This window comes from Thamnophis sirtalis, unplaced genomic scaffold (assembly GCF_051295495.1).
Source record: "Thamnophis sirtalis isolate CommonGarterSnake01/CBP01778 unplaced genomic scaffold, rThaSir2_p1.2 scaffold_1, whole genome shotgun sequence".
Taxonomy (NCBI): Eukaryota; Metazoa; Chordata; class Lepidosauria; order Squamata; family Natricidae; genus Thamnophis; species Thamnophis sirtalis.
In genome coordinates this window covers 66,834,303-66,862,245 of record NW_028261381.1, presented here as the reverse complement: position 1 = coordinate 66,862,245, position 27,943 = coordinate 66,834,303, and the positions used below count along the sequence as shown (strand labels likewise).

At 42.3% G+C, this 27,943-nt stretch overlaps 1 protein-coding gene across 1 annotated transcript; it reads right to left on the bottom strand.

The window, feature by feature from the left end:
* Nucleotides 1-219: 219 nt before the first annotated feature.
* LOC106546214 (membrane-spanning 4-domains subfamily A member 12) lies at nt 220-27,943 on the bottom strand. The gene is made up of 6 exons (XM_014063020.2): nt 27,747-27,943; nt 20,756-20,875; nt 11,736-11,792; nt 4,357-4,488; nt 2,958-3,068; nt 220-2,633 (listed from the first exon to the last, which is right to left on the bottom strand). The coding sequence occupies exons 1-6, from the start codon at nt 27,834-27,836 to the stop codon at nt 2,511-2,513; spliced, it is 633 nt and encodes a 210-aa protein (XP_013918495.1). The 5' UTR covers nt 27,837-27,943; the 3' UTR covers nt 220-2,510.

Below are 27,943 nucleotides of genomic sequence, written 5' to 3'. Positions count from 1 at the left end.
GTTATGATCATAAGTTGAGGATTACCTGTAGTCACAAGTTGGCTTCTGCCTAAGGTGAGACCAGAACTCTCAGGGTCCTAGTTTCTAGCCTGATTTAATCACTGCACTTCTCTGATTCCTGAGAAATTTATGAGCTAACAAATGTATTGTCTTATGTTCATTTAACATTTGTCTGTCAGACCACTTACAGAAGAAAGTAACAGGGTTCTCCTAGTTAATTTTATGTTAGAAATTTGGTTTACATACAGTATAGCACTACAGATCAGAGTGTACAGTCACCATGTGCTTTACTGCTTAAATGTTTAGCTGTAACAGGAAACAGGAAACTCTACTTAGAACAAAAAGAATATACCTGTAGAGTGTATACCATAGATCCAAACTTGTAAACACTGCCATCTACTGCCTGAATATTACTGTAATTATTGCACAAAAACACATTCCAACAACATATTCCATCATTTTTGTCTGGAGAAGCTAAGGCCATTCAACATTATGAAGGTGGATTCTTTGTTAAGCATCAGATAAAAGCCAAAGGACAGACATGAGTTGTCTCAAGTACATGTTTTATTGCAGTTTTTAAAAACATTCATGAAAAACAAGGTTAATTTTTAAAAATAGTGAATCACTGAAGAAATCTAAAACTTAACTTGGTCTAAAATCAAATAAACAGCTACAAGAACCAGACCTCAGTGAAGTCACCCAAGTTAGGTATCCCTGTTTCACAGATAGGCATTAAAATTGTAGAAATTTCTCTTAAAACATGCTCTGAAAAAAACATTAGTCAAGATGCTTAGAAGCCAAGGAATCCAATCTCAAGCCAGAGAATTCCAAACTCTGAAAATAATACAAAATACATAATATGGAGCCAGAAACAAAGAAAGAGGAAAACATCCCAACCTAGCGTTTTTAGAGGCCAGGATCAGTGTCTATCAAAACTTCTCCTTTCCAAATTCCATGATCCATGTTCACAAAGTTTACGTGTCTTATGAACCTCTCACTCATTTCAGTGCTGTGTGACCAAGAGAATTTCCTGGTGGACTGGGAAGCAGTCCTGCATTCTATTACAGCCATGGAAGCTGCACACTTGGCTAAGGGTCAGGATCTGGTCCAAACGCTTTCCTTCTTACAGTAGACACTTTTAAATGAAAAGCCAGTTCTTCTAAGCCAGACTTTCCAAGCTCTTAATTTTGCCTGTCCCTACATCCTCTCTGAACATTGCCTGTACTAGCTGCAGTTATAGTCTTAAACAGTGGGAGGAAACCATTTGAAGAATAGTAGGCTAAATCCAGAACCAATTCAGTCTGATTATCAATGTAGGACCAGACATGTATTCTCATGTTTCTGCTAGTGTTTCTGGTCTTGCATCTGGATTACAGCTGCCCTTTAGTGGTACAAAAAACTGTCAGTGGTCCATCAATAGAAATGATTACTACAAAACACCGTCCAAGATTATCTGATATCCCCTAGAATTTGTGCCTTTTTTTTTCTTTCAAGACATGGAGGTACTAAACTGCATGTCCAACTTTGAAATACATAAAGTTGAACTAGGTTTTAATGTTCTGGTGTGGGAGTGTGCTTTCTCCTCTGATTTCTTATTTGGTACAACCAAGCCAGGGCCAATCGAAAGAAATTGAAACAGCAATTTTGGCTCAACAAAGCTGGAAGTGAGACTGTCACAAACAAGCGGTCCTTGCAGAGAATAAAGGATGGAACATTTCCCAAGGCTGTTCTATGAATATCTTAATAGGATGTACTAAATGCAAATATAAATGGCAAACAGTATAACAAGCCTCCAAAGTTGCAAGTATGCTTCATGTAAAACCAATCAGCTTTGCTCAAATTAATCTGCAGATGCTGCTTTCTACAGTATTCTGATTTCCAGCTCCCATAAGAAAACATGAGGAGGAATCAATTACAGAGACTGAGGCCAGGAGAGTGGCATATACTGGGCATTTGCCAGGACACCTAAGAATGTTACAGAGTCTTTATTAACCAGCTGCAAGACAGGACTTTGGCCAACAGAAATTAACATCATGAACTGGTTTCTGTGTCAACATGTCCCGAGTCAATAACAGAGCCAGTCAGAGCTGAAAAGATGCATTAATGTCCACATTGGGCATCTATTGGCTTCAGTTCCATGTTCTCAGTCTGGGTCGCCAACTATTTTGTGACTATTTCCAATATGGTATCACGAGTATCCTCGAACCTCACTTTGACAGCTTAACAGTCCACGTGTCACATATGGTTATTTCCATACACAGCCCATGCAAAATGAAGCATTATTACCTTTTACTCCGAGGCAAATAATATCAAGTCACATGTCTGTTATTCCAGGCTTAAATTGAGACAGTACAGGAGAAAGTAGAGAGACAGGCCCTTTGTCTTTACTTGTCAGCTAGAATACTGACAAAAATAAAGGAACTCTGTCATGCAGGAAAAGGTTAACTTTTATGCCCCAAAAGAAATGCAGCTGATGTGACTTCTCCATACAAATTTTCCAGCCTAGTCTTCTACACGTCCTCAACTTTTAAATCATAACTTACATCATTAGAGCTTGGTGGATAATGCATTGAAGATTCTACAGAAGGGACTTCATTATCTGTCCTGACGGTGTTTGGGTCAATCAATATAGCCTAGAAAACAAACCACATTAGTCTTGCCTCCCTTCTAGGTTTTCACACATTCATTTGAGGAACTCATTTTCTCCCCCACCCCCAAGCATCAAAACTCAACCAATTGGATCATTTTTAAAAAGGTATTTTCATTTTCTGACCTCATTCCCTCTCAGATTAATTCTGTTTAATTCCCATTCATCTGTCCATCCTAGCTACAATATGCCATTGTTTTCATCAAAACCTGACACACAATGACTGATACACTTTAATAATCAAAATCAGAAACGTTAACAATAAACTCACAGATGTAGCTGCAATTATAATTTGGGTATGAAATCTCACCTCATTGGAGTCAGAACGGGTTGCCCGGCACCAAAAATATGCAGTTGCTGATGCAATGCAGAATTCCACAATGGTGAATGTCAACAGCACAATGGCGATCCGATTGCCTGTCTTTTCCCCAATGGAAACAATGATACAAGCCGATTAGCAAATGGGAATCTATCCATTTATTTCTCTTGGAGGCTGTCTTAATCCATATAATTGCTTTGTTCTGTTCCCAGGGTCCCACTTCATGCCTTGGAGCCCCAGGACTCTTGCAGACATCTCCTACTGGGTCTGATTGGTTTTGTCCTACCTCTGTACTTTTAGGTCCATTTAATTTCAAAACCATAAAAGTTGCTATGATACAGTGGCTTGCAGCAGCATCTTCATTTCTAAAAAATGTTTCAAATGGTCCTATAAGCTATTCTTAGAAAATAGTGATGAGCAGCAGCAGCAGCAACAGTCCAGAAACAGCTGAGCTGCTTAAAAGGGGGGCAAAAGTGATTGGGGGAAAGAAGGCAAAAGTAATTGGGAGAGAAGAGAAGTCCTCTAGAACAGTGTTTCCCAAACTTGGCAACTTTAAGACTTGTGGATTTCAACTCCCAGAATTCTCCAGCCAGCAGAGCTGGCTGGAGAATTCTGGAAGTTGAAGTCCACAAGTCTTAAAGTTGCCAAGTTTGGGAAACACTGCTCTAGAAAGAGGGTTGGGAGAAAATGTCACATTTGGACAAAAGAACTCTGTCCCTCAGCCCTTTACAAGAGCTCCTCAAAGACCAAATGCCCCCTTCAGATTTGAAAGGTTCAGGACTTCTTCTCTAGTCTTTGTGAACATAAGCCTTTTCAAAGTGAACATATTTGAATATTCAACATTTAAACTGCGTCATATCCATTCTCTTCTGCATTGTGATGAAATTATCAGGTGATCCTGAGGATGCCTTACTCCAATTCACATTGGAGAGCCAATTCAGAAGTAAAAGTAGGTGTCATGCTAAGGAAATCATGCCTAATAGTATAGTCCAGGGGTGTCAAACTTGGGTTGTCGCATTGTTGTCACATGACATATTGTGATTCCCCCCCCCTTTGCTAAACTGGGAGTGGGCGTGGTCAGCGCGTGACCCATCCATCCTGTGGGCTGAGAGTTTGAAACCCCTGGTATGGTCTAACACTAGAGAAGGATGGTGCTGAAACCTGGCTAATCATAGCTTGAACCGAGTGACCAGTTTGGACTCAAGTATCTTCATCTGGGTTTCAGCTGTGCTGTATATAAATGATTGACTGCCCACATGAAATTTTCTTCAGTTGGATACATCCTTATACTTTGATGTTTTCCTTCTCAAATATACAATAACTAGACCATAAACTCTTCTAATTCCTTTGCTAATGTCAGATACACTATGTCTGAACCTTTGACACTTACCATCACTAGTGAATACTCGTAGTTATCATCTGAATGAAACGGTCCATTTATGCTCAGGTCTACTATAAAAGTCAATATTCCAAGTAACGCAAAAATGGCACTGATGATATTCATGGCTTGTGAGCCTTTTACCTAAAAGGCACAAACATTGAATGTTAGGTAATCACAGCAAGAACATTTTTTACTGTATTGAGATTTAGGACAACCTTATCCAATCAGGTGTCATCCAGATGGGTTGGAACTATAGCTTTGAGAAAGAGGTTCCTCTAGTGACTTAAAGCATCTTCTAGCATCATCAATCATTGTGTTGCTGATTATATTCAAAGTCATAATAATGATTTAGTGATTCCAGATGTTCAAAGTAGTAGAGGAACAAATGTTTCAAAATCTCCAGAGCAAATAGCTGGGAACTTGGGAATTGTAATCCAACATGTTGGGAGAGAACAAGGATAGTAAAGGAAGCACTGATGATGTTACCTATTTGGATAATGAAATCTCTGCTAGAAAACAACAAAGCTCAGAGACCACCAAAGACCCTTCATAGTGAATGTTGATTTAGAATATTAATACATGGGAAGAACTACTTCAGCTCTAGTTCTGCTTCTCATATCTTTGGAAATTCAACGTTTTCATAGAGAATTAGAAAGTTTCAAGTAGTGTTGCCTTCTACAGATGTTGGTTAGACTGGAGACAGAAATGTTTTAGAGGGGTGAAGGTGATGACAGAGATACCATTTTCAGTGTTGAGCACTCTAATCTCTTTGGTCCTACTCTCACCTTTGTTTGAAATAGGTACAATACCCCCTGCACAATCTATACACCCAGCTGCAAAATCAGCAGTACAATAAGATGGCATATAGTGTTACATACTGACAAACAGTATGGTACTTTCCACCAAGGTCCTCCGTTCCGACGGGAACAGTATTCAAATCTGATTGGTTGAAAGGTCTGACAGCTTCCTATAAAAGGGCTGCTGCCAGACAGAGTCTTTGCTGGATTGTATATGGTTGTCACTTAATAAAGGGCTGTTTGTTGCTGAAGCCTGAGTCTGCCTCATCCATTCACCCTATCTAACACTGGTGACAAGGATGGGATTGGAAGGCAACTAGGCACCAAAAGAGCAAATAGAATCCAGCGATCCAATCCAGCCCGGAGCAAAGCGCAGCATCAAGCAGCCATCTTAAAGCGGCTAATTCAAATCCGCTTGCCAAGACAAGATGACTACGAACGCCCCACCAGCTCCGTACGACCCAGCCACTGAGCACTGGGACTCGTATATGATGAAGTTCGAATGCTTTCTTGAAACCAACGAAATGAACCTCACTCTCCTGGGCCTGTCCGAAGGCCGGAAGAAAGCAATGCTCCTGAGAAACTGCAGACCAGACGTGTTCGAGATGGCTAAAGACTTGTTGAAACCAACGCCGATCCAGTCAGTCACTTGGTCGGTCCTACAACAGATGCTGTGGACACACTACGCTCCCAGACCACCTAAATACATGTGGAGGCACAAGTTCAACCTCCACAACCAGAATGAAGGAGAAGCAATCAATCAATATATTGCTGCACTTTGGAAGGCTGCGGCTTACTGCAAGTTCAGGGACATAGATGAAATCTTGCTGGACAGATTATTTGTGGTGTTTGGGACATTACTTTACAGAGGAGGTTGCTCACCAAAATGAACCTCACTCTTACAAATCATCCTGGACGAAGCCAGGGCTACCAAGTCTTCGACCAAGTTGATGGAGACGCTGCAGAGGAAGAGCAGCCCAAAGAGTGCATGCAAAACTGTGGAGGTGCATCATGAGTCTACGGAGCCAGAAGCTTCAGACAGCAAGGACGACATCTACAGCATGCGCCGTGACCACAAAGAATCGGCACAGAATTTTGAAATGCATTTCCCGGCTTGTGCCGGCTGTGGAGGGAACTACCAGAGATCAGCTTGCTGCTTCTGGGACACCATCTGCCAGCCCTGTGAACAAAAAGGACACATTGCCAGGGTCTGCAGAAGTGAGTTTCCTGTAGCACCAAAGCAACTGAAAGGCTAACCTGCATGCCCAAAACTGCCAAGAAGAGACTCATGGCAACGACAGCCAAAACAGCATGGGGCAGAATCTGGTGCAACTTTCCAGACCACCATTGGTCAAGCACGGATGCTGCGGGCTAAAAAGCTGAGGGGCACCATCTTCCTTGAGGGATCTCCATGCTGTATGCAGATTGACACAGGGTCATCACTGACCATTATGTCCTGCGCTATGCTTAAGAAGGCCATCCCCAACTTGAGGAGGCGCAAGCTGAGGGTTCCAGACCTATGCCTGAGCGAATACCACGGGAACCAAATCCTGGTTCTGGGCCAAGGAAATTTCCAAGTGCAATTCAAATCCTTTGACAGACTGTTTCCTGTGACAATGGTCGGCAGAGCCCTGCAGAGCCTCCCAGACTTAAACTGGTTCAAATCCCTGGGCCTGGGGATGATTGGAATTAACGCCGTTCGTGATGAGAGCACTGAAGAACTCCTTAAGGAGTTTGAGGACATCTTCGGCACCGGTCTAGGTAAGTATGTGGGGACTCCAGTCTCTTTTAATTTGGACCCCAACATAGCCCCTATTAGGCTTAAATCCAGGAAAGTCCCTTACGGTCTCAGCCCCAAAATTGATCTTGAATTGGACAAATTAAATGGCCAGGGAATGTTAGAGCCGGTAGAGCACGCATGCTGGGAGACCCCTATAGTGACACTGGTCAAGCCTGATGGGTCAGTCCACATCTGCGTGGATTACAAGTGCACAATAAATAAAGCTTTACAATAAAGCGCTTATCCTGTATCCATTGTACAGCATTTACTACATTCACTAGGCCCTGGAAAAGTGTTTGCTAAATTGGACATGGTGCAGGCATACCAACAATTGCCTGTAGATGGTGCCACAGTGGAGGCCCAAACCATTGTGATGCATAGGAGTGCCTTTAAATGCACCCGGCTACAATTTGGCATTAGTATTGCCCCTGGACTGTTCCAAAGTGTCATGGAACAGCTTTTGCAGGGGATACCAGGAGTTGTCCCCTATTTTGATGACATATTGGTATCAGCTACAAATAAGGCGCAACTTTTCAAACGACTTAGGGCTGTTTTGACTAGAATTAGCGAAAAAGGTCTCCGTCTTAAAAAAGAAAAATGCCAAATCAATGGGCCAAGGGTTGAATTCCTAGGGCACCTCATCGACAGCTCTGAGATTCACCCCACAAACAAAAAAATTAAAGCAATCCAGAACACCCCTACACCTCGCAATCAGACCAAACTCCAGGCATTCCTCGGACTCCTTAACTTCTACTGCATCTTTCTTAAACAGAAAGCCACGGTTGCTGAGCCTTTGCATCCGCTCCTCAGCAAGAAGGCGAAATGGACCTGGGGCAGAGCTGAAGCTGCGGCATTTGCTATGGTGAAAAGACTGCAGTCAGCGGACACGTTCCTGGTCTAGTACAACCAGACTCTCCCACTTGTGTTGACTTGTGATGCTTCCCCATTCAGCATTGGGGCCATCATCAACCACCGCATGCCCAATGGAACCGAGGCACCCATCACCTACTACTCAAGAACCCTGTCAGCTGCTGAGCAGAACTACAGCCAACTGGATCGTGAAGCTCTGGCTGCAGTAGCTGGCGTGAAACAGTTCCATGAGTACTTGTATGGCCATGATTTTGAAATCATCACAGACCATAAACCATTTCTGGGCCTGCTGGCTGGGCACTGGCCTACCCCAGCATCACTGTCACCGCAAATGACTCACTGGACTATTTTCCTCACGGCCTACAGCTACTGCATCATCCATCGACCTGGAACCACATTGGGGCATGCTGATGCCCTCAGCCAATGCCCTCTACCAGAACGGCTTGCCGATCCGACCTCTGAGACACCAGTCCTACTCATAGACTACCTTGAGGCTGCTCCTGTCTCCTCCAGTGAGGTCGCCCACCACTCAGCTAAAGACTGAACTCTGAAACAGATTTTGAACTGAGTATGGATGCGGTGGCCCAAGGGGTCAGTTGGGCCAGAGTTTAAAATGTTTTTTGGTAAAAGGGATGAACTGTCTGTTGTCAATGGTTGTTTACTGTGGGGGGACCAGGTTGTTGTTCCAACCAAACTGCAAGTTGCAGTATTAGATGCCTTGCACATAGGGTATCTGGGAATTTTCTGGATGAAATCTTTGGCCAGGAGCTATGTGTGGTGGCCTAACATAGATAGGGGGATTAAGAAATGGGTGGCTACCTGCACACCATGCCAGGAGTCCAGACCAGCTCCCCCAGAGGTGCTCGCTAAGGAGTGGGAGTGACATCAGTCATCCTGGTCTAGGGTAAGACATTGGCTTTGCCGGTCCAGTTCATGGCCAAGTATTCATGGTAGTTGTGGATGCCTACTTGAAATGGTTAGAGATAGTCCTCATGGCCACTACCACAGCAGAAGTGGTCATCAAGGCACTACAGAGACTTTTCTCCACTCACGGCCTGCCCGGCATCTCAGTCTCTGACAACAGGCCCCAATTTACGGCCATGCAACTTAGCTTCGCAGGGAATCAGGCATGCCCTGGTCGCTCCATTCCATCCGGCTAGTAATGAACAGGCGGAGAGAATGGTGTGATCCACTAAAGAAGCCTTATCTAGGATGGGGCTGGGAGATTGGCAAATATGGGTTGATCAATTCCTCCTCATTCAGCACATCACGCCATGTGCTACCACCGGGAGAAGCCCCTCTGAGCTTCTAATGGGTCACCGGCTAAGATTGCTCTTAGACCGGCTACATCCAAACTACTCTGCTGCGATGCCCCCAGATTTGACCACCAAAATTAGACACTTTAGCATAGAGAATCGAGTTTATGCCCACAACTACGCTGGGGGGGGGCTCTGTATTCCTGCCACGGTTACAAGAATTACCGGACCTCACTCATATCAATTGGAGCTTGAGGATGGTAGAACTTGAAGGCAGCACGTTGACCAACTCTGTAGCTGCCTCTCCCAATCCAATCTTAGGCAGCCAGACGTAACTCCTGCACGAGTTATCCAAAGCCCTACCCAAAAGGAGCATGAATTCACTCCTTCCACAGACTTCTCAAGCCCAAAGGTATCAGGGTACTTATCTGGTGAAGTTGCAGGGCCGCAATGAGTTCCGAGTGAACCGGCTCCAGAAACTCCAGCAGCGCCCTGTGGAAAGTTCCAGGAGGCTTCCACCAGGCAAAGCCAGAGAGACAACAGGTGACCTGACTGAAGTTCCAGTACTGACTGAACTGCACAGGTCTGGGCGAGTCACCAGAAAGCCCACCTACCTGCGTGAGTATGTTACAAGCTGGACGATCCCAACTAAGAGGGGAGGGGTGTTACATACTGACAAACAGTATGGTAGTTTCCACCAAGGTCCTTTGTTCCAGCGGGAACAGTATTCAAATCTGGTTGGTTGAAAGGTCTGACAGCTCCCTATAAAAGGGCTGCTGCCAGACAGAGTCTTTGCTGGATTGTACATAGTTGTCACTTAATAAAGAACTGTTTGTTGCTAAAGCCTGAGTCTGCCTCATCCATTCACCCTATCTAACATATAGTGAAGAATGCTGCCTTCTGTTTCTCAAAAAGCAAACTCAACTTCCAAAGTTTGAGAAGTTCACTAAGAAAGATGAACCAGTGAGTACCCTCAGATTGAATCTCTTCCTTTTTGGATGTAACTTCTTTCGTGATAACATTAGTCCAAAATCTCCTTAGAAATGTTTGCTGCTCCTTTCTAGAAATATGGTCACTAAGAAAAACTCAGAACCTCTCTATCTCCTCCCCATAGACAATTACTCAGAGCTAAATCCCACTGAGTTCTGTGTGGATATATGCAGAGGCAAAGAACTGCTGCATAGTGGCTACAGATAACAGAAAAACAGAGTTCAAAGGGACCTTGGAGGTCTTCTAGTCCAACACCCTGATCACACAGGGACCCTATACTATTTCAGACAAATGAAATAACAACTATTGAATAACAAATATTCAATTGCACAAGGGATATCAATAGATACAAACTAAATGTAATCCGTTCTAATCTTGATTGCAGGAAAAACTATTTCAGCAATAGAGTAATAAATGAGTGGAACACCCTACCTGATCCTGTTGTTAGTTCCTCTAACCTCCATACCTTTTACCCTAAGCTGTCCACCGTGGACCTTACGCATTTCCTAAGAGATCCCCAAAGGGGCAAGCATAAGCGCACCAGCATGCCTACCATCCAGTGGTGGGATTCAAATAATTTAACAACTGGTTCTCTGCCCTAATGGCCAGCTGGGTAGGCGGGGCTCAGTGGTCACGTGACTGGGTGGGTGTGGCAACTCAACGTCACTCCCATCGATCGGCGCTTCACCTTAGCTCTTACAATGTAATCAAGGTTAACCGGAGAGACAGTTTCAGTAAGCAGGTCAACAAAGATGAGGCTAGAAACAACACCAGAATGTTTCCTTCCTGCCTTCCTTACAGGATTAGCCCTGTAAAGTGGGGAAAAACAAAAGGAGATTTCTTCCAACAACCGGTTCTCCGAACTGTCTGGAAAGTTACCAACTGGTTCTCCCGAATAGGTGCGAACTGGCTGAATCCCACCACTGCTACCGTTCCTGTCCCATTTATATGTACTCTTTTTATGTGTTTATGGCTATGTTTTGCTTACTTATATCCATTTATTTGTGCCACTTTTTCATGCGTTTTCATACTTGTTTCCTTGTACTTGTTGACAAATAAAATAAATAAATATATAAATAGCTGCCCAACCTATTATTAAAAGCCTCTAGTGATGGAACACCCAGCTGAAGGCAAAATCTAAAATACAGTTTAATGCCCTGGACAGAGCATATTACTTTTGGGAACAATATTTTTGGTTCTAATAACTGGTGTTATACGAAATATTGTACTAAAAGACAGTTAAAATCCTGGAATGGAAAAAGAAATCTCTTCTAAAAATGCAGTGGGTTTTTAATAGGACAAATGAACAATGTCTATGTACTCTAATGCCACCTTCACCCCCGGCCTCACCACATGAATATTCTCCTCTAAAAGATTCACATGCATTTAATGGCTTGCAAATCTTAAAGCAGTCATACTTGCTCCTGGGAGGCAATCAACACCATTTGCAGCAACCCGGATGATTTCCCCAAAAATATCTTGCATGCGGTAAGATCATCATACAAATGCCACACTTATGTACTTGTATCCCCATGTCCAGCAGAAGTAAGTTGTGGCATTTGTGTGATGAAGTTGCCACACTTTTGCTCCCTTCATGGATGTAAATGAAGTTGTTTCACTAAGATCTTTTCTAGTATTTAAAGCATTAAATTGCAGATCATAGTAAAGAAAAAAAACAATGTGAGGCAGACTCACTGCACATTCCGTAGGGCTCTTCTCAGCACCAATTGAGAGACATCCAGAAACAATGAACTGTGTGGAAAGAAGGAAAGTAATAATCATTTACATCTCAATTAAGAGAACATCCCTTACAACCTTCACTAGATAATCTCTCATGGTGGTAGAAATGAAGAGGAAGATCGGTACCATGAAATGCTTTGTCAAGAAAGAAAAGCTATCTGTAAACTAAGCAGTGGGATATATAACCCAGTGTCTGCCCTGGAGGTCAAACATTTAGTCAAGGATGGGAGACAAAGGGCCCTTCTGCTAATAATTCATCTGAATCCACAGTGAAAACACTTAGCTTTCATCTGACACAACGGGGAGGAAAAGACAGACAAAGAAAGAAAATAAAATAATATCTCCCATAAAAATAGGATAGAAAGGGAGGTATCAGTAAGAATAGGAGTGGGGAGAATCTTTCACTTTTGGCTTGTTTGTTTGTTTGTTTGTTTGTTTGTTTATTTATTTATTTATTTATGAAAACATATATGGCCGCCCATCTCATTGCAAAGATATTTGCTTATATACTTTCTATTAATATGTAAATCTCTATTAAAAATATTGTCCTATTCTGATATCTGAGAAGTCTTATCTTTTCAGGCAAGTCAGTCTCATATCCATCTATATTGTTTGTCTGTCTGTCTGTTTGTCTATCTGTCTTTCAGTTTATCTGTCAATGTCTGTCTGTCTGTCTGCCTGCCTGCCTGCCTGCCTGCCTGCCTGCCTGCCCGTCCATCCATCCATCCATCCATCCATCCATCCATCCATCCATCCATCCATCCATCCATCCAGCTATCTAGCTATCATCTATCTATTCTATCCCATCCCATCCCAATCTTCCATCTTGTTCCAAGACCTTGAAAAAAGGTTGTTCCTGCTCTGCCTTTTGGTAGGCAGAAGTTAAGAGGCACTCTTTTGCCTTCAAATTATAGATTCTTTGCTTTGGAGCTATAGAACAGTACAGTCTGTGCTCAATTATGATTCATTTTAGGGCTGAGATGAATGTATTTGCCATATTTGTGTGTTTTATATTTAAAAGCCAGTTTCCCAACCTCCCTTGTCCTCATTTGCCAACATTGCACTTTAGCCCTGCTGGCTGTGGTAGCAAATCTAAATAGTTTAGTAAATAGGTTTATCAAAATTATGAAGAAAAAAAGTCTACTCAACATAAGCACATAGACCCTCACAACAAAAATTCAATGGCACTGAGCAAGTGAGGACATGAGTAGTGAGGACAAAAATGTGATTGTTGAGTGAGACCAATCTTTTTATCAATAATAATTTGTGTTGATTTGTAGAGGAGATTCATTGCAGCCCTAGTCAGATAAGGAAAGTAAATGAATTTTGGGAAGTGATTTTGCTAATGTAGTTTTGGGTATTTCTCTATATGAGGCTTAAATAGTCTTTGGGTTCTTCCCTTGCTACTTTTCATACATACAAAATTGTGATTGTCAGATTCAGAGTCAGCCCCTAGTCAGTTAATAAGCATCATAGCCATTTTAATGTCCTTTGTGGCATTGTGGGAAAGTAGAGTGCAGATCTTGTAGGGAAGCCAATAGCTAGAGTCCTGTTGAACAAGGAGAGGGTCCAAGGTAAGGCATTTGGTACAGCCAGCATCAAACCAGCATTGTTGTTAGTTGCTGGAAAACAGGAGAGAGTCAGAGTTTTGATTTCAGACTTATGTCACATGCTCGTTTAAGCAAACCTCATCTAAAGCCTCATATAGGAATGTACACAACAATAAAAAAGAATGCTGGGAGGATACTAATGAAAAGTGAGCCAGGGTGATCAGACTGAAAACTGGTTTGAGACATATGGAGAAATGAAGTTGTGTGAACAGAGGCAACTACATAAACACAGGTGTAAGAATATGGACACCTACGCAGGAAATTGATGGTAAAATTGTTCAGATGACAGTCACAGAACTGAACACGAGTCAGACTTAGCATTGACAGTACCTCACATTGCTGCTTCACACACAAACAGAATTTGCTGGATGCAGTTCTCCTAAAGCTAGCAAAGAAATATCTGGGTTTATGTATAATCTGTTAGAGATTGTACTTTCCAGATTTGTCTTATTATATGAAAGTGCCTTTGCTATTAAGCATGAAGATATGAACATAGAGTTTACATTATAAAAACAAAGACTTAACCACAAAAAGGTTTAGACAAAACTTCCATGGTATATCTTCCTGTTCCCACAAACACTATTCAATATTTATTTATTAAATTATTTCTATATCTTTCTATTGGCAAGGGTGCATCATTGTGTCCAGGTAGACTTTGCTGAGGTCTTTGGTCTTTTCTCTCTCTCTCTGATAATTATGCTTAGAGGACACTCAACTTATCTGCTACATCATCTAACCCAGTGTTTCTCAATCTTCACAACTTGAAAAGGTGTGGACTTCAACTCCCAGAATTTCCCAGCCAGCTAAGCCAGCTGGGGAATTCTAGGAGTTGAAGTCCACACCGCTTCAAGTTGAGAAGTTTAAGAAACACTGATCTAACTGATCCTTTCTCATTTTTCTCCCCATTCTCACTCTACATCCAATGCATCAGGATATATAAGAGTGCAATTTATAATACAGTATGTAATAAAACAGAACAAAGAACAGAGCTTCATTTCTAGGTTGAAAAGGCACAACAAGAATGAGGAAATAGTGTAAATAGTGAGGGAGAAGTGAAATAAGAAATGGATGCCAAGAACAATGCAGATTTAGACACATCTAAGACTAAAAAAAGAAGTGTGTGTGCCTGTGTGCGTGCGTTCGTGTGTGTGTATGTGTGTGTTGCAAGACAGACTAGTTCCAAGCCATATACCAAATAAACATCTGGTAAGAGGATATTTTGCCACTTTCTGGATTCACTGGATTTTGTCCCCAAACAAAAGAGTCATTTTGTGAATAAAATAACCAGAAGACCCTCGTATGTGTTCATTAGCCCTTATCTTAAAGCTGTTTATTTCAAATTAAATCTATTAAGATTTGTATTCCAAGAATTAGAGCCGGTTAGAATGCCACACTGCAGGCTACTTCTGGCTGTCTGCAATCTGGCAGATCAAATCACCAGGCTCAAGGTTGATTCATCCTTCCAGCCTTCCAAGGTGGGTAAAATGAGGACCCAGATTGTTGGGGGCAATATGCTGACTCTGTAAACTGCTTAGAGAGGGCTGTAAAGCATTGTCAAATGGCATATAAATCTAAGTTCTTTAGCTATTATATTTAGGAGGCATGATAATTGATAATACACAGCCCCTTAATACAATATTTTGCATTCTACATGAATGAAAAATAAATAAATGAAAAAACAATCCAGACTGAGAGAAAAGCATGTTGAAACTTTTCCAGGATGGTTGTATAGTGAAATCCCATTCATTGTAGAGAAGATGATTGGCACACCATTTTGCCCCAAAATTGCAGTAACAGAACCAAAAAGCTGTGCTAGACTTATATCTGAGCTGCAAACATTCAGACAAATAGGTGCAGCAGAGAGCTAGCAGTTTCTGTATCTTTCTGCTGGTATCCAATAATCACCTAGTTGGCGTTAAAGCTAATGTCCCATTAACTACAAATGTGTGAATTATCAAGGCCATGATTTTCTCAACTGAAACACACTGTACTGTAAGAAAAGGGATGCTTCTAAATTGTGGTTTGGAAAAATTACTGAGGACACCTTGGACCACAAGAAGAGTACATAAACCATTCATTATTAGATGAAGTTAAAGTAGACTGCCCATTGGAAGCATTAATAATGACGCTAAAGCTTAGCTGTGTTGGACATCTTATCCAAAGGTCACTGAAGAAGCCCCTTGTGCTTAGAAAAAGCTGGTTGACCAAAGACAAGGTGACTGGATATCCTCTCAGGTGATGCAAGTAAGAGATTACAAGAACTTAAAGAAACAACTATTAACAGACAATCATGGCAACATGATGCTTACCAGGTCAACAACAGTCAATGTGACTGAATGAGGGAACAGCAACAGTGGCAACTCAGATCCAGGCAACACAGAGATGGTAGCTCTAAATCCTAATTATTTATTTCTTAGATTTATATTCTAGCTCTTCTCTAAGTGCTCAAGGCTTACAGAAACAGAGGGATTTCCCCTTTATTTTAGGCCCACATCAGCAATCCTGTAAGGTGGATTGGGTTAAAGAGTGACTGATCCAAAGACATTGAATGTGGACCCAGAAATATTTCTAGCATGAATGAAGTTCCGTTCATCTTGCAAACCGTATGTGACAAAGACCTTTCACTCTACTGAATTAAAGTGTTCTCCACACATCCTTGAGGCATCAGAAAACTCTATTGGCTTCAGGTTTTTTCTCTCCATTGCTCACCCCTGTCCTGCCTCTGTTGCCTCTGGCTCAGTTCACTGCCATCACCTGATTCCTCCTCAAAAATGGGTGAGAAAGCCTTGTGGAATGTCCACACCTTGAACATTTTATGAGAATAAAGGAGAGGACATTATTTGAATAAAAGGTAACTAAGAATGACTTTGATGGATATGTCATTCAGAGCTGGAAATAGAAGAATAGAATAAGAACTTGCCAAGGTGTGTTTGCATCCATATTTGGCAGAAGTGAAGAAAATACTCTCTGTAAGCTGAAAATGAAGTGTATGGGTTGATTAAATAATTAGATTAAATAATTAGATTAAATAATTAGACATCTTAGCCTGTCTTCATCTTTCAGATCTCTCAAACTGGGTGTCAGTTGTCTCTGATCCCACAAAACACCACAGGATCAGAGAGCCTGGTTTTTGGAACAGCTGCCTTCCCTCTTGATACTCCTTCCACCCTGAGCACAGACAACCTGAGCTCTTTAAACTTGCTAAGACTGCAACACTAAGGCCAAAGCAATGGCTGGCAGTGGCGGGGGTGGTGGTGTCTGAGGCAGCTACAGTCTCCTTCCCATTTCATGACACATTGCCCCTTCCATGGTTGAGGTGTTGAGTTCAGTGGTGGGTTTCAATTTTTTTTAGAACTTCTTCTGTAGGTGTGGCCTGCTTTGTGGGAGTGGCTTGCTGGCCATGTGACCGGGTGGGAGTGGCTTGCCAGCCATGTGACTGAATGGGAGTGGCTTGGCAGTCATGTGACTGGGTGGGCGTGGCCAACTTGTAAAATGTGGTGAAACTCACTTAACAACACTCTTGCTTAGCAACCAAAATGTTGACTCAGAAACTCTGGCATTTGAAGCATGCAAGTCTTAAAGCTGTCAAGTTACAAGACCCTTGCACTCCTAACCCTTTAGGAAAAAACCTCAGGGGTGTTCAAACTGACAACTTTAAGACTCGTGGACTTCAACACCCAGAATTCCTCCCCTTGCTCTTCATCTTGATGATGTGCAGATGGGCGGGGGGAGGGAGCTGGAATCGGTTCTAAGCGGCACTGTAGATTTGTGGAACCTCTTCTATATAAGAGGTTAGAACTGGTAGGAACTCACCCCTGGGTGAGTTGGAGGGATTCTACTGTCAAAACCTGATCTCTGAGATCAGGATTGACTTAGAGATAAGTGAGTACAGGTGAAAGGCAGATTTGTAAGTTCTGGACTCTCCCACTGTCCCAAACAGAATAATCCGGGGAAATAGTGCCTAGTCATATCAACCCCATACCTCAAGTAGTGGATGAGTGCTAGGCTGATTCCAATCCCTGAATTCTCCACACAAAGCACCAACTATTTAATGAAGTGTACAGATTGTGCTCACAGGAAAATTGCCACAAAGTAGGCCATTTAAGAAGAAATGATATATTGTTAATACCAGTAATAATATTGATATTGATATTAATATCTCATCCATCATTTCACTCTGAATTTAAATAAAATGAATTTCAATACTTTCTGTTTTTTGGTGCATATTTGTCAGGTGAATTGAAAAACAAACTCTCAGAAGCTATAGAAAAGGGATCTGAGTTTTAAATCCCACCAAGGTTTCTTAACTCATGTTCTTCTGCTGTGTGAAAAAGCAGCAGTTTGACAATTTGTGGCCCTTTTCCCAAAAGCAGTGACCATGGTTGCAGGTTGCTATGGTGGCTGGGATGGAGAAGCTGGAGAGCAATCAACACTGCTTAGAGACAGGAAGAGGATGCTGTACAGCTTTGGAAAGGGAGGTGGGAGAAAATGCAGTGGGTGGTTTGACCTCAGAAGACGGAAGATATGAGAATCCTTGCCAATAGGAAAGCAGATTTCCTACAAGGGTTGCAAACCTTCAGTGATTCCAAGGAAAACACCAGCTTTGCTGCTATCACTAACAAAATGGTGCAGGCTTACTAGGTTCCCAAAATAGATGATAGTGAGAGCAATGGTGATGATTTGTTAGGTCTGCCCACTCCAGAAGACAGTATAGATTCACAACTGATCCCTAAGAGATACAAATATATGTGTGGAAGAATATTTTAAGTGACAACCTTCTGGGAAGTGAAATAAGCTGTTCTTTTTAAAAAAAATGTAATTTGCAGTTTGGGGCCTGCCTTTTTGCCTCAGTTTAAAAAGGATATTAACAAGCTAGAGCAAGAGGAGAGAAGGGCTACCAAGATTGTGAAAGATTTGGAAATCAAGTCCAAGAGGAATGGTTCTAGGAATATTGAGCTTGAGAAGCAATGTGATTGCTGTCTTCAAATACTTGAAGGACCGTAGCATTGTAGATGATTTAATTTCCGATTATTCAGGAGGAAAAGACTAGAATCAATGGGATGAAACTTCAAAGATTTAGAGATAGATTAGAGATTCCAAAGAACTTCTTGACAGTAAAAACTGTCAATCAGTGGAATCTACTGTATTTTTCAGAGTGTAAGATGCACCTCCCCCCCCAAAAGACCGTGGAAATGTTGGTGAGTCTTATACAGCAAATACAGCCATTTTTGGCCTTCCGAAGCCCCGCCCCCGCATCCCATTTTTGAGAAAAACAGGCCGTTTTTTGCAAAAACAAAGGCATTTTTGCCTTCCCCCAGCCCCCAGAAGCAGGCTTCAGCAGGGCTGGGGAAGGCAAAAATGCCCCCATTTTTGCAAAAAATGGCCCATTTTCTGCCCGTTTTTTTGCAAAAACGGGGGTATTTTCCCCTTCCCCCCAGCCCTACTGAAGCCTGCAGAGTCCTCCTGGGGCCCAGGGAGGACAAAAACTTTTTTTCTTCCTTACCTCTTCAAAATCTTGGTGCGTCTTAATAGCAATATATAGCAATAGCAGTAGACTTATATACCGCTTCATAGGCCTTTCAGGCCTCTCTAAGCGGTTTACAGAGAGTCAGCATATTGCCCCCAACAATCTGGGTCCTCATTTTACCTACCTCGGAAGGATGGAAGGCTGAGTCAACCCTGAGCCGGTGAGATTTGAACCGCTGACCTGCTGATCTAGCAGTAGCCTGCAGTGCTGCATTTAACCACTGCGCCACCTTGGCTCTTATACACTGGTGCGTCTTATAGTCTGAAAAATATGGTAATTCTTCCCTTTCAGTGAAGGTTTTCAATTAGAGGCTGAATAGTCATCTATCAAGGGTGGTGTAGTGAATCCTGCAATATGCGGGGGTTGGGGTTGGGGGGTTGGCTTGATGTCCACTTAGGTCCAGGGGTAGGTTCCTACCAGATGAAAAACTGGTTCACTTCACGCGCATGCACAGTTTAGCAAAACTTGAACTTTCACATTGCAAACAAGAAAAGGAGCAAGGAAAACAGCTGAGAAGTGGCAATTCAATCTGCCTCCACTGATCAGCTGGGCTTCGGAAGCAGAAATAAAAATCAGTATAATCCAGGGGTGGCCGACCGGGCCTACTTTCACACAAACAGAGAACCGGTTTGCTCTCGGCTTGCAATCAGAACTACCGGTTTGGCTGAATTGATCTGAACCAGTAGAAACCAACCACTGCTTAAGTCGCTTCCAACTCTATGGTTGTTTCATACATGCAGCAGATTGAAATTGCATTTTAAAGCAAATGATAAGCACATAGTAGAAGAAAAACAGGATACATTCCTTTGGCATGAAACTGAACCCACATCCTAATGCTATTAAATCTCAGAGCAATGGTGTTTATATTTAGAATTTAAATCCCTCTCCTTTTTTTTAGGAGAATAATACTGTGTTTCCCCCTCAAACTAATGATGCTTTTAACAAAATGGAAAAAAAAGGCAGGTGGGCCAAAGTGAAAGTACTTTCTTTTTAGCAAGAACATTGGTACTAATAGAATAAAAAAATTACAAACTAAAAATTTGGATACTTCAAATGGAAGAAAAGAAGGAAGGACATGCAGCTCTGTAACATATTTTTTTGAACAGAGAGGACAGTTTTCAGCAAGAGCTAATGATGACTCATGACGGGGCAGACACTTTGAAGAACTCATGCAGGCACCTGAAGGTTTGTTCCACAACATCAAAAGGAATCTCAGCTAAGGGCTGGTTTAGCTGGGAGGAAACAAGACTGAACTCATTGAGGAGGAAACATATGGGTAGTCCTCGACTTACGATCACAGCGGAGCCCTTGAGTTGCTAAGTGAGGCATTTGTTAACTGAGCTTTGCCCCATTTTACGGCCTTTCTTGCCTCAGTTGTTAAGTGAATCACTGCAGGTTGATAAGTTAGTAACTCGATTATTAAGTGAATCTGGCTTCCCCATTAGCTTTGCTTGTGAGAAGGTTGCCAAAAGGGATCACATGACCCCAGGACACAGCAAGGTCATAAATATGAACCAAGCATCTGAATTTTGATCCCATGGTCTTGGGGATGCTGCAAAGATTATAACTGCAAAAAACAGTCATAAGTCACTTTTTTCAGCACTATTGTATCTTTGAACAGTCACTAAACGAACTGTTGTAAGTCGAGGAGTACCTGTTCTTCATCATAGAACTCGGGAACTATTTTGCCTTCATCAGCTCTTTCTCACCCAGGACCTCCCACCACCCTTCCTCCCTTCTTCTTCTTATATAATCTCTCTGTCCCCTGCCCTTCTGCTCTTCCAGCCACCCCTACCTATCTGGAGGGAAAGGGGGTTTCTCTGGTCTGTGATACTCACGGATGCTCCTCCCAAGAAGGGAATCTCTCCATATACAAAGAATGAGGTATATACACTGGACAGGGTGCTGAGAATGATCCCAAAGCTAATGTGTATGAAGCCAGTCATGATCTGGATAGTCTGTGGGAACAATCAGGGTAATAACATTCAACACTTGATGGATAAAATTCACGCATGCACACACACACACACACACACACACACACACACACACACACACACACAACCTTGAATGATTACACTGACTTCAAAGGGTTGGCACCAGAGGATCTCCTGTCCTATCACCTATTTTATTTTAAAGTAGTTTTTGCCATCCTGGAGATTTGGAGATGTGTAAGAGATCATTTCACCTCTCCAACTCACCATAATTATAAGCTGGGTTGACAAAATCAGAAATGAGAAGGCGATAAGCCACCTGGGAAAGCAAAGGGAAATCATCAAAGCCCTTAAAAAGCCAAAAGTTCAAATATTTTGGACATGTGATGTGACCCCCAGAAAAATACGGCATCCTTCACTTAATACTCCAGGGGAAGATTGAAGGCCAATGAGCTCCAGGCAGAAGACAAAACATCATGGCTTCAAAACCTAAGGGACTGGTTTGGAGAAAACTCAGCAGCACTTTTTCATGAGGCTGTTGACAAAAATAGGATTGCCAACATGATCGCCAATGTCCGATGAAGGATATGGCACACGAAGAAGACGAACTCACCACAGCCAACTCTCCATGGTCAACTTGCCACAGGACAACTTACCACAGCCAATTTGCCATAGGCATAGGACAACTCTCCCTGGGACAAGAGTTACACTAATATTGAAGAAATCATGGGATAGAATCATTAAAGAAAGGATGCCAAAGGAGAGACAAAATGAAATGTGAATGACAAAAATTAAAATATTAAAAAATATATTTTAAATAATTAAATTGAATTGTCCCGTGACAAATTGGCCATGGCGAGTTGTCCCGAGGCGAGTTGTCATGGTGAGTTGGCCAATACAATCAGTTGTTCCATTCCACCCCTCTTCTCCCACTCAGTTTAGCCAAAAGTTTGGAAAGTTGCTCTGGAGCCTGATCAGGCACTTCTCTCTCTCCTCACAGCTGCCCTAAATTTTATGTTGCAGATTATCAGCTTCTAAGTAAGAACTCCTAAAGATTAGTGAGAATAATTTATGACTGCTGGTGGAAAGAAATCCGGGGTTTATAAATCTGTTTAATTAACCATTCATTTTGGCAGCAACTAGTAGATATCCCCTCCAAAGTTAGCCCCACTCCTATTCACCTGCAAATCTCTTAAAATGAAGGGTTTTTTTCAGCAGGCCTGGGGATCCTGTGGTCACAGGGACCCCCACAAGTTGGGTATACTATATGTGAGATTTTGATGCAGTCTCCCAAGATCTGTGCTTAATTCTTTTTAATAATTACTTACAACTGTTTTAATTGTTAGTTGTAGCCTCAGGACTGTCTGTAGCTGTCACCTCAGAAATGTGACTTTAGGTGGCAATAAAACTATTTGTTCAATGATCTTTTAAAGTTATGATGGCACTGAAGGAATGATGACTCCAGTAGTACTGGTCATTGCAGCATCTCCCTGATTATGTGACAGAGATTTACGATATTCCTGGCCACCTTCCTGACCAAGGAGAGATTCAACCTAGAAATAAGGAGGAACTTTCTGACAGTGAGAACTATCAACCAATGGAACAGTTTGCCTTTGGAAGTTGTGGGAGCTTCATCACCAGAGGCTTTCAGGAAGAGACTGGACTGCCTTTTGTCAGACATGGTGTAGGGTCTCCTGCTTGGGCAGGGGGTTGGACTAGATGACCTTCAAGGTTCCTTCCAACTCTGGTAATCTGAATCTGAATCCTTCTTTCGAGCAAAGTCAATGGGGAAGCCGCAAGAAGTTGGAAGTCATGGTCACATGAGGTCCTCACATAATGACCTGCACAGTCCTCATTTAATGACAGCTGGACTGCTGGAATTGCCATTGATAAGTGACATGGTCATGTCACATCACAATTCATGCCTGCATTACTTAGTTATAGCAATTCTAGTCCCTATTGCCATCATAAACCAAGGACTACCTCAGGGGTGGGTTTCTCGCCCCGTTCCAACCGGATCGGTTGGAACGAGGCCGGCGGCGTCCTCGCGCACGCACGCGGCGCGCGTGTGCACGCACGCGGCATGCGCATGCATATTAGCGTCTGCGCAATGCTCCAGCTGCTCCTGGAGGATCGCGCAGGCGTTCTGCGCATGCGTGGAAAGCGCGAAATTCAAAAAAAACGGGTAAGGAGCGGGCGCGGGTGTGCGCGGGCGCGTGGGCGCGGGGGGGGGGCTTCGCCGTTCCCGGAAGTTACTTACTTCCGGGTTCGGCAACCAACCGGATCGCAGGGACCGGTGCGAACCGGTTGAAACCCAGCCCTGGACTACCTGTATATAAATTTGAAAATAAATAACTAAATAATAAAATCCAGGTGACTCTGTGTCTGAGGTTTGGGAAATGGGATGCTCATCAGCCTAGAAGAGTTTGTAGAATGAATCAAACTTCTTTTAGGGCTCCCAGGGCTCTGGTCTCCTCATCACATGGTCCTTAGCTCAACCAGTGTCAGCTAGAGATCATAGAATGGTTTTACACAAGGTGTGCCCAATTGGTTATATTGGAGCCACCTAGTCTGCATGAAATAAGGAATTTATGGGAGCATTCTGGTGTTCCTATCTGCTTGGGGTCTACCTGTTGTTGCTTGATGGACCATCTACAGGTGCATCAGAGATGGTACAGTGCTGTGGATAAGGATCTGAATTGGGACAATTAAAGATACGGTAGATCCTCTTCACACAGGGAGCAGCTTAGGCCTTTTTATTGGTTGCCTTAGATCAATCAATCCTAATTAGGCCCTTCCTGGCTTATAGCTCCCATCTTCACTATTCCCCAAGTACTCAAGCAAAGTCATTGTCTGTGGTGAAGAAGGTTGCCATAGCGAATATAAGGACTGTGTTAAATCCAGCTTTCCATTCAACCCAGATTTCATAAATACAGTACTTGTATCTTTAGGATATGGGGGATGGGAACAAATCCCCCTGCCCTCAAATAGTACACCTGAAAAAAAACTTATAACCTTTTCACTTTTGTTGGTGGTTTATATAAACCTCAATTGGGAGCAGTGGTGGCTCAGAAACTCTAGCATTTGAAGCACACAAGTCTTAAAGCTGTCAAGTTACAAGACCCTTGCACCCCTAACCCTTTAGAAAAAAACCCCAGGGGTGTTCAAACTTGACAACTTTAAGACTTGTGGACTTCAACTTCCAGAATTCCTCCTCTCACTCTTCATCTTGATGATGTGCGGACAGGCGAGGGGAGGCAGCTGGAACCTGTTCTAAACAGCACTGTAGATTTGGGGAACCACTCCTATAGAAGAGGTTAGAACTGACAGGAACCCACCCCTGATTGGGAGTCATAACAATGGGTGTAGCTAGTTGGAACTGCAACTAGAAGACTTTCCAGGAGCAGCTTTTTATTGCCACCTGGCCTATGTTGATTTGAGCACTCCAGTTTTTACTTTTAATCTCTTGACAATAATCAAAAATCTAGAATGGACAAATACAGAAGAGTAATATAACAAGCCCTTGATTTACTGTAATTGGGGAGAGAATATCTGGTGTTCTCAAATGTCTGTTAAAACTCAAAGTATATCATTTGTGTCAATCTATGTCATTTTTACAACAACATCATTTTCATCACTCATAAATATTATCAAATTAAAATTTAATTTAATCCCCTTGATCAATTATTTTGGATGCAACAGCCTTGCCTGTTATTTCAGGAGATAAATGATTGGAAATGTTAGCAGTTGCATTTAAAGTTCATTACATAAATTCTGAATTATTCAATTGGAGCAAGTTTCATTGTAGTAAGGAAATGCTTACGTCTACTTGATTTTTATAATTTACTTCTCCTTATGAAGGAATTCCTAATATATTGCCTCTGTCTGTAGAAGTGTCCTTTTAGATACAAATACTGGATATGAATGTTTAAAATTCCATTTCACACCTTTGGGTGGAAAATGAATTTTTATGGGAAATTAAGCAGGAGTTTGGTTTTCAAATTTTGTTTTGTTCTGCTATGGTGCAATTTTTGTTTCTTTGTTTGTTTATTGTGGATGAATGGATGGATGGATGGGGAGGGAGGGGAGGGAGAGAAGGAGAAGGAAAAGGAGAAGGGGAAGGAAGGAAGAGGGCAGATTTTCAGAAGAGAGTCCAATGTTTGGGTAAAAGCTACATAGTTATTGTAGTGTTGCCAGACAGCCTGACAACAGTGTTTGGGTGGATTATAAGTAGGAAAATTTATCATTATCCTCATGGTAAAATGTGAAAAAGGTACTGGAATCAGCAAACTCTACACAATAATAGCAATAGCAGTAGACTTATATACCGCTTCATAGGCCTTACAGGCCTCTCTAAGCGGTTTACAGAGAGTCAGCATATTGCCCCCAACAACAATCTGGGTCCTCATTTTACCCACCTCGGAAGGATGGAAGGCTGAGTCAACCCTGAGCCGGTGAGATTTGAACCGCTGACCTGCTGATCTAGCAGTAGCCTGCAGTGCTGCTTTTAACCACTGCGCCACCTTGGCTCTGGACAATGAGTCTGGTAGCTTTGGGATTGCTTGATTAATTTTTCTAAGTTAAGAGATACTGATGCATCAGATGAGGCTGGCAGATGTCTGGGAGAGCAAATGCCAGTCAGAGCAAATCAGTCAGAACACATCTAAAATGGCAACATGCCATATGGATGTCTTTACAGAAGGCATTCCTTTGTCCAGGGCAAGCTGAAAGACCGGGAGAAACAGAAAGACAAAGGCATGGAATTGCTCATAAGTAGAGAGGACCTGGAATGGCAACTGTGCAGGAGAACAAGCCATCTGCTCCCTTCTTCCCCACTAGGCCTGGTTTTTCTCTGTAAAATGATTATTGCTAAATGTGAATTTTGCCTATGCAGATCTACCTTCTGCTTTGCCACTGCGTGGAACATTTTTTTAAAGGCAGAATATCTGGTTCAAAAACAGATAGAATCTGCCATCAACAGATGCCCCCCTGCATAACTGAAACCTAATGGAAAAAAATGTTACGATAACCCTGATCAAAGTTTCTGGATTTTCTTTTTTTTTAAAACAACCCTATGATATTTATTGCCTCCTTTTGGTTTTTTGTTAATTATATAATCTGTATCCCTTATTTCTATTGGAACATTATCTTCATTTTAATACTTTGGTTCACTGAAAGAGACAATAATGCAACTTCTGCAATTAGCTGGGACGGGAAAAGTGAATATATAGTTCCTTCCATCTAAGCACGGCTTGAAAAACAGGGCAACATGCTGTTACTGCTTTTTTCAACCAGATATATATATGGATCCAGAGCAATCTTACAGCCTATCTGATATTTCACAATCCCAGTCATCCCAGTTAGAAGCTCTGTTGCCTTCAAAAAGGGACTTAGTAGTTGTCATCTGGGCAATCCCAAGAGAATACCACATCTATTCTTAGAAAAGCACCTTTATGTGCTTCTATAGTAGCAAAAAAGCACTGACTCAGTTGCAGGATTTCCCTTTGCAATGTAGCCATTTATTTATTCAGCATTTCTCCATGGCTGATACCCTTTAGAGAGTGCATGGCGATTTCTGTACAAAGATGAATAGAGATGGGTTTATGCTTAAGCTTCAATCTTTAAATGTATTTTGTCTCTAGAAGAAAAAACCTTCTTACTGACTTACACAATGCAAGAGAATGCCACAGCACTGGACAGGACTACTTATGATGTGCTCTTGAAGGACAGTTCTAAATGCCTTTATTTTCCCCAATTATTAATCACTGTGGGGGAGACATGGAAGAAAGATGGAGGGTGGTGGCAGGGACAGGGTTAAGAGAATGCTATTTCTCTCTAGCTGCAAAAGAAAACATGCATCTTTTGGCTTAATTTATAGAAGCTGTGGCTTTATCCTTTGAAGATCAGGTTTTTTTTAAATTAGAACTTACTAAATTCTAACTGCAGCCTTAAAAAAAAGGCTGCAGTTAGGCTGAGCACTGGGAGGACAATATGGATTTAAATAATAATAATAGAAATCATCCCTGTGGGTATGTGTAATCACAGATACAGGGACTCTGGGTTTAGTTTTCTGGGCAATCCAGGATCAACCTAATCCTAGAAATGTTTCCCCAATTAGGATCCACGTAACTGAACTTTGTCATTAACTTGAGGAAGCTTTAAATGGCATAGAAATGATGGGCATTTTTAATGGCTGGATTTAATATTTGATATTAAGAGCTAAACCTCCTCTAAACAAACAGGTTTCATTGATACAATACAATAATTCTCAGCTGTGAACACTGTCGACAGCTTTCTGCTGCATTTTAATAGATTTTCTTCCTAGATTGACATTATCCACTTCTCCTATGTACTTAGGGCATTGACTTCAGCATCTAATCAGAAGAATGCTGCTCTCCCAAGTCAAACATTGAAGATAGTGCCCAGTCTTAACAAGAGAGAGCAATTCTGAAGTTGTGGGTCAGCCAGATCATTTATTACTCTCCTTGCTGGCACCAGACTTCATTCCTACTGCTGGGGATATTTAGCACTGGAATATATATAAATATATATATATGTTGGCAGAAGATCATTCTTAAAATGAACAAAGCAAGCTATTTTCAGAAAGGTGTTCTAGCCAAATTGGTCATTATTTTCCCTAAATGGGGACATGATTGGTTCCCACGTTTACATTGATTTAGTCTAAAGCTTTTCTCTGATTCCACCTCTTCCCAGCCACCCACCCACCCCCATTCACACATACACACACGCATCAGAGAATCACACTGCTTAGCCTAAATCAAGAGAGCCAGTACCATGCAGGAGAAACCCATCCCCAACTCTTCTATCCACCCCACAACCTTACCCAACCCAGCTCCCTACCCAGAGGGGGTTCTCCCAAGCTTCTGTCACTCACCCCCAGCACTCGGTTCTTCCCTTTAGGAATAGTTTCCACTGTGTACATCACAGTCCTTCTCCCCAGTCGGAAGTTCCCCATTCCCTGCATGGAAAACAGCTGGCGTGTGTGCTCCCAGGCCCTCGGGACCCTAGCAACTGAACCCTTCGCTGCATCAGCCAGATTGACTGAACATGGATAACAGCTCACTGCTCAGC

Excerpts from the sequence above, each read along its gene's own strand:
- LOC106546214 (XM_014063020.2), bottom strand. The coding sequence starts at position 27,836 with ATGCAGGGAATGGGGAACTTCCGACTGGGGAGAAGGACTGTGATGTAC. Across the intron at positions 3,069-4,356 it reads ACGAGTATTCACTAGTGATG|ACAGGCAATCGGATCGCCAT; the intron begins GTAAGTGTCAAA and ends ATTGGGGAAAAG. Across the intron at positions 2,634-2,957 it reads CCCGTTCTGACTCCAATGAG|GCTATATTGATTGACCCAAA; the intron begins GTGAGATTTCAT and ends TTTGTTTTCTAG.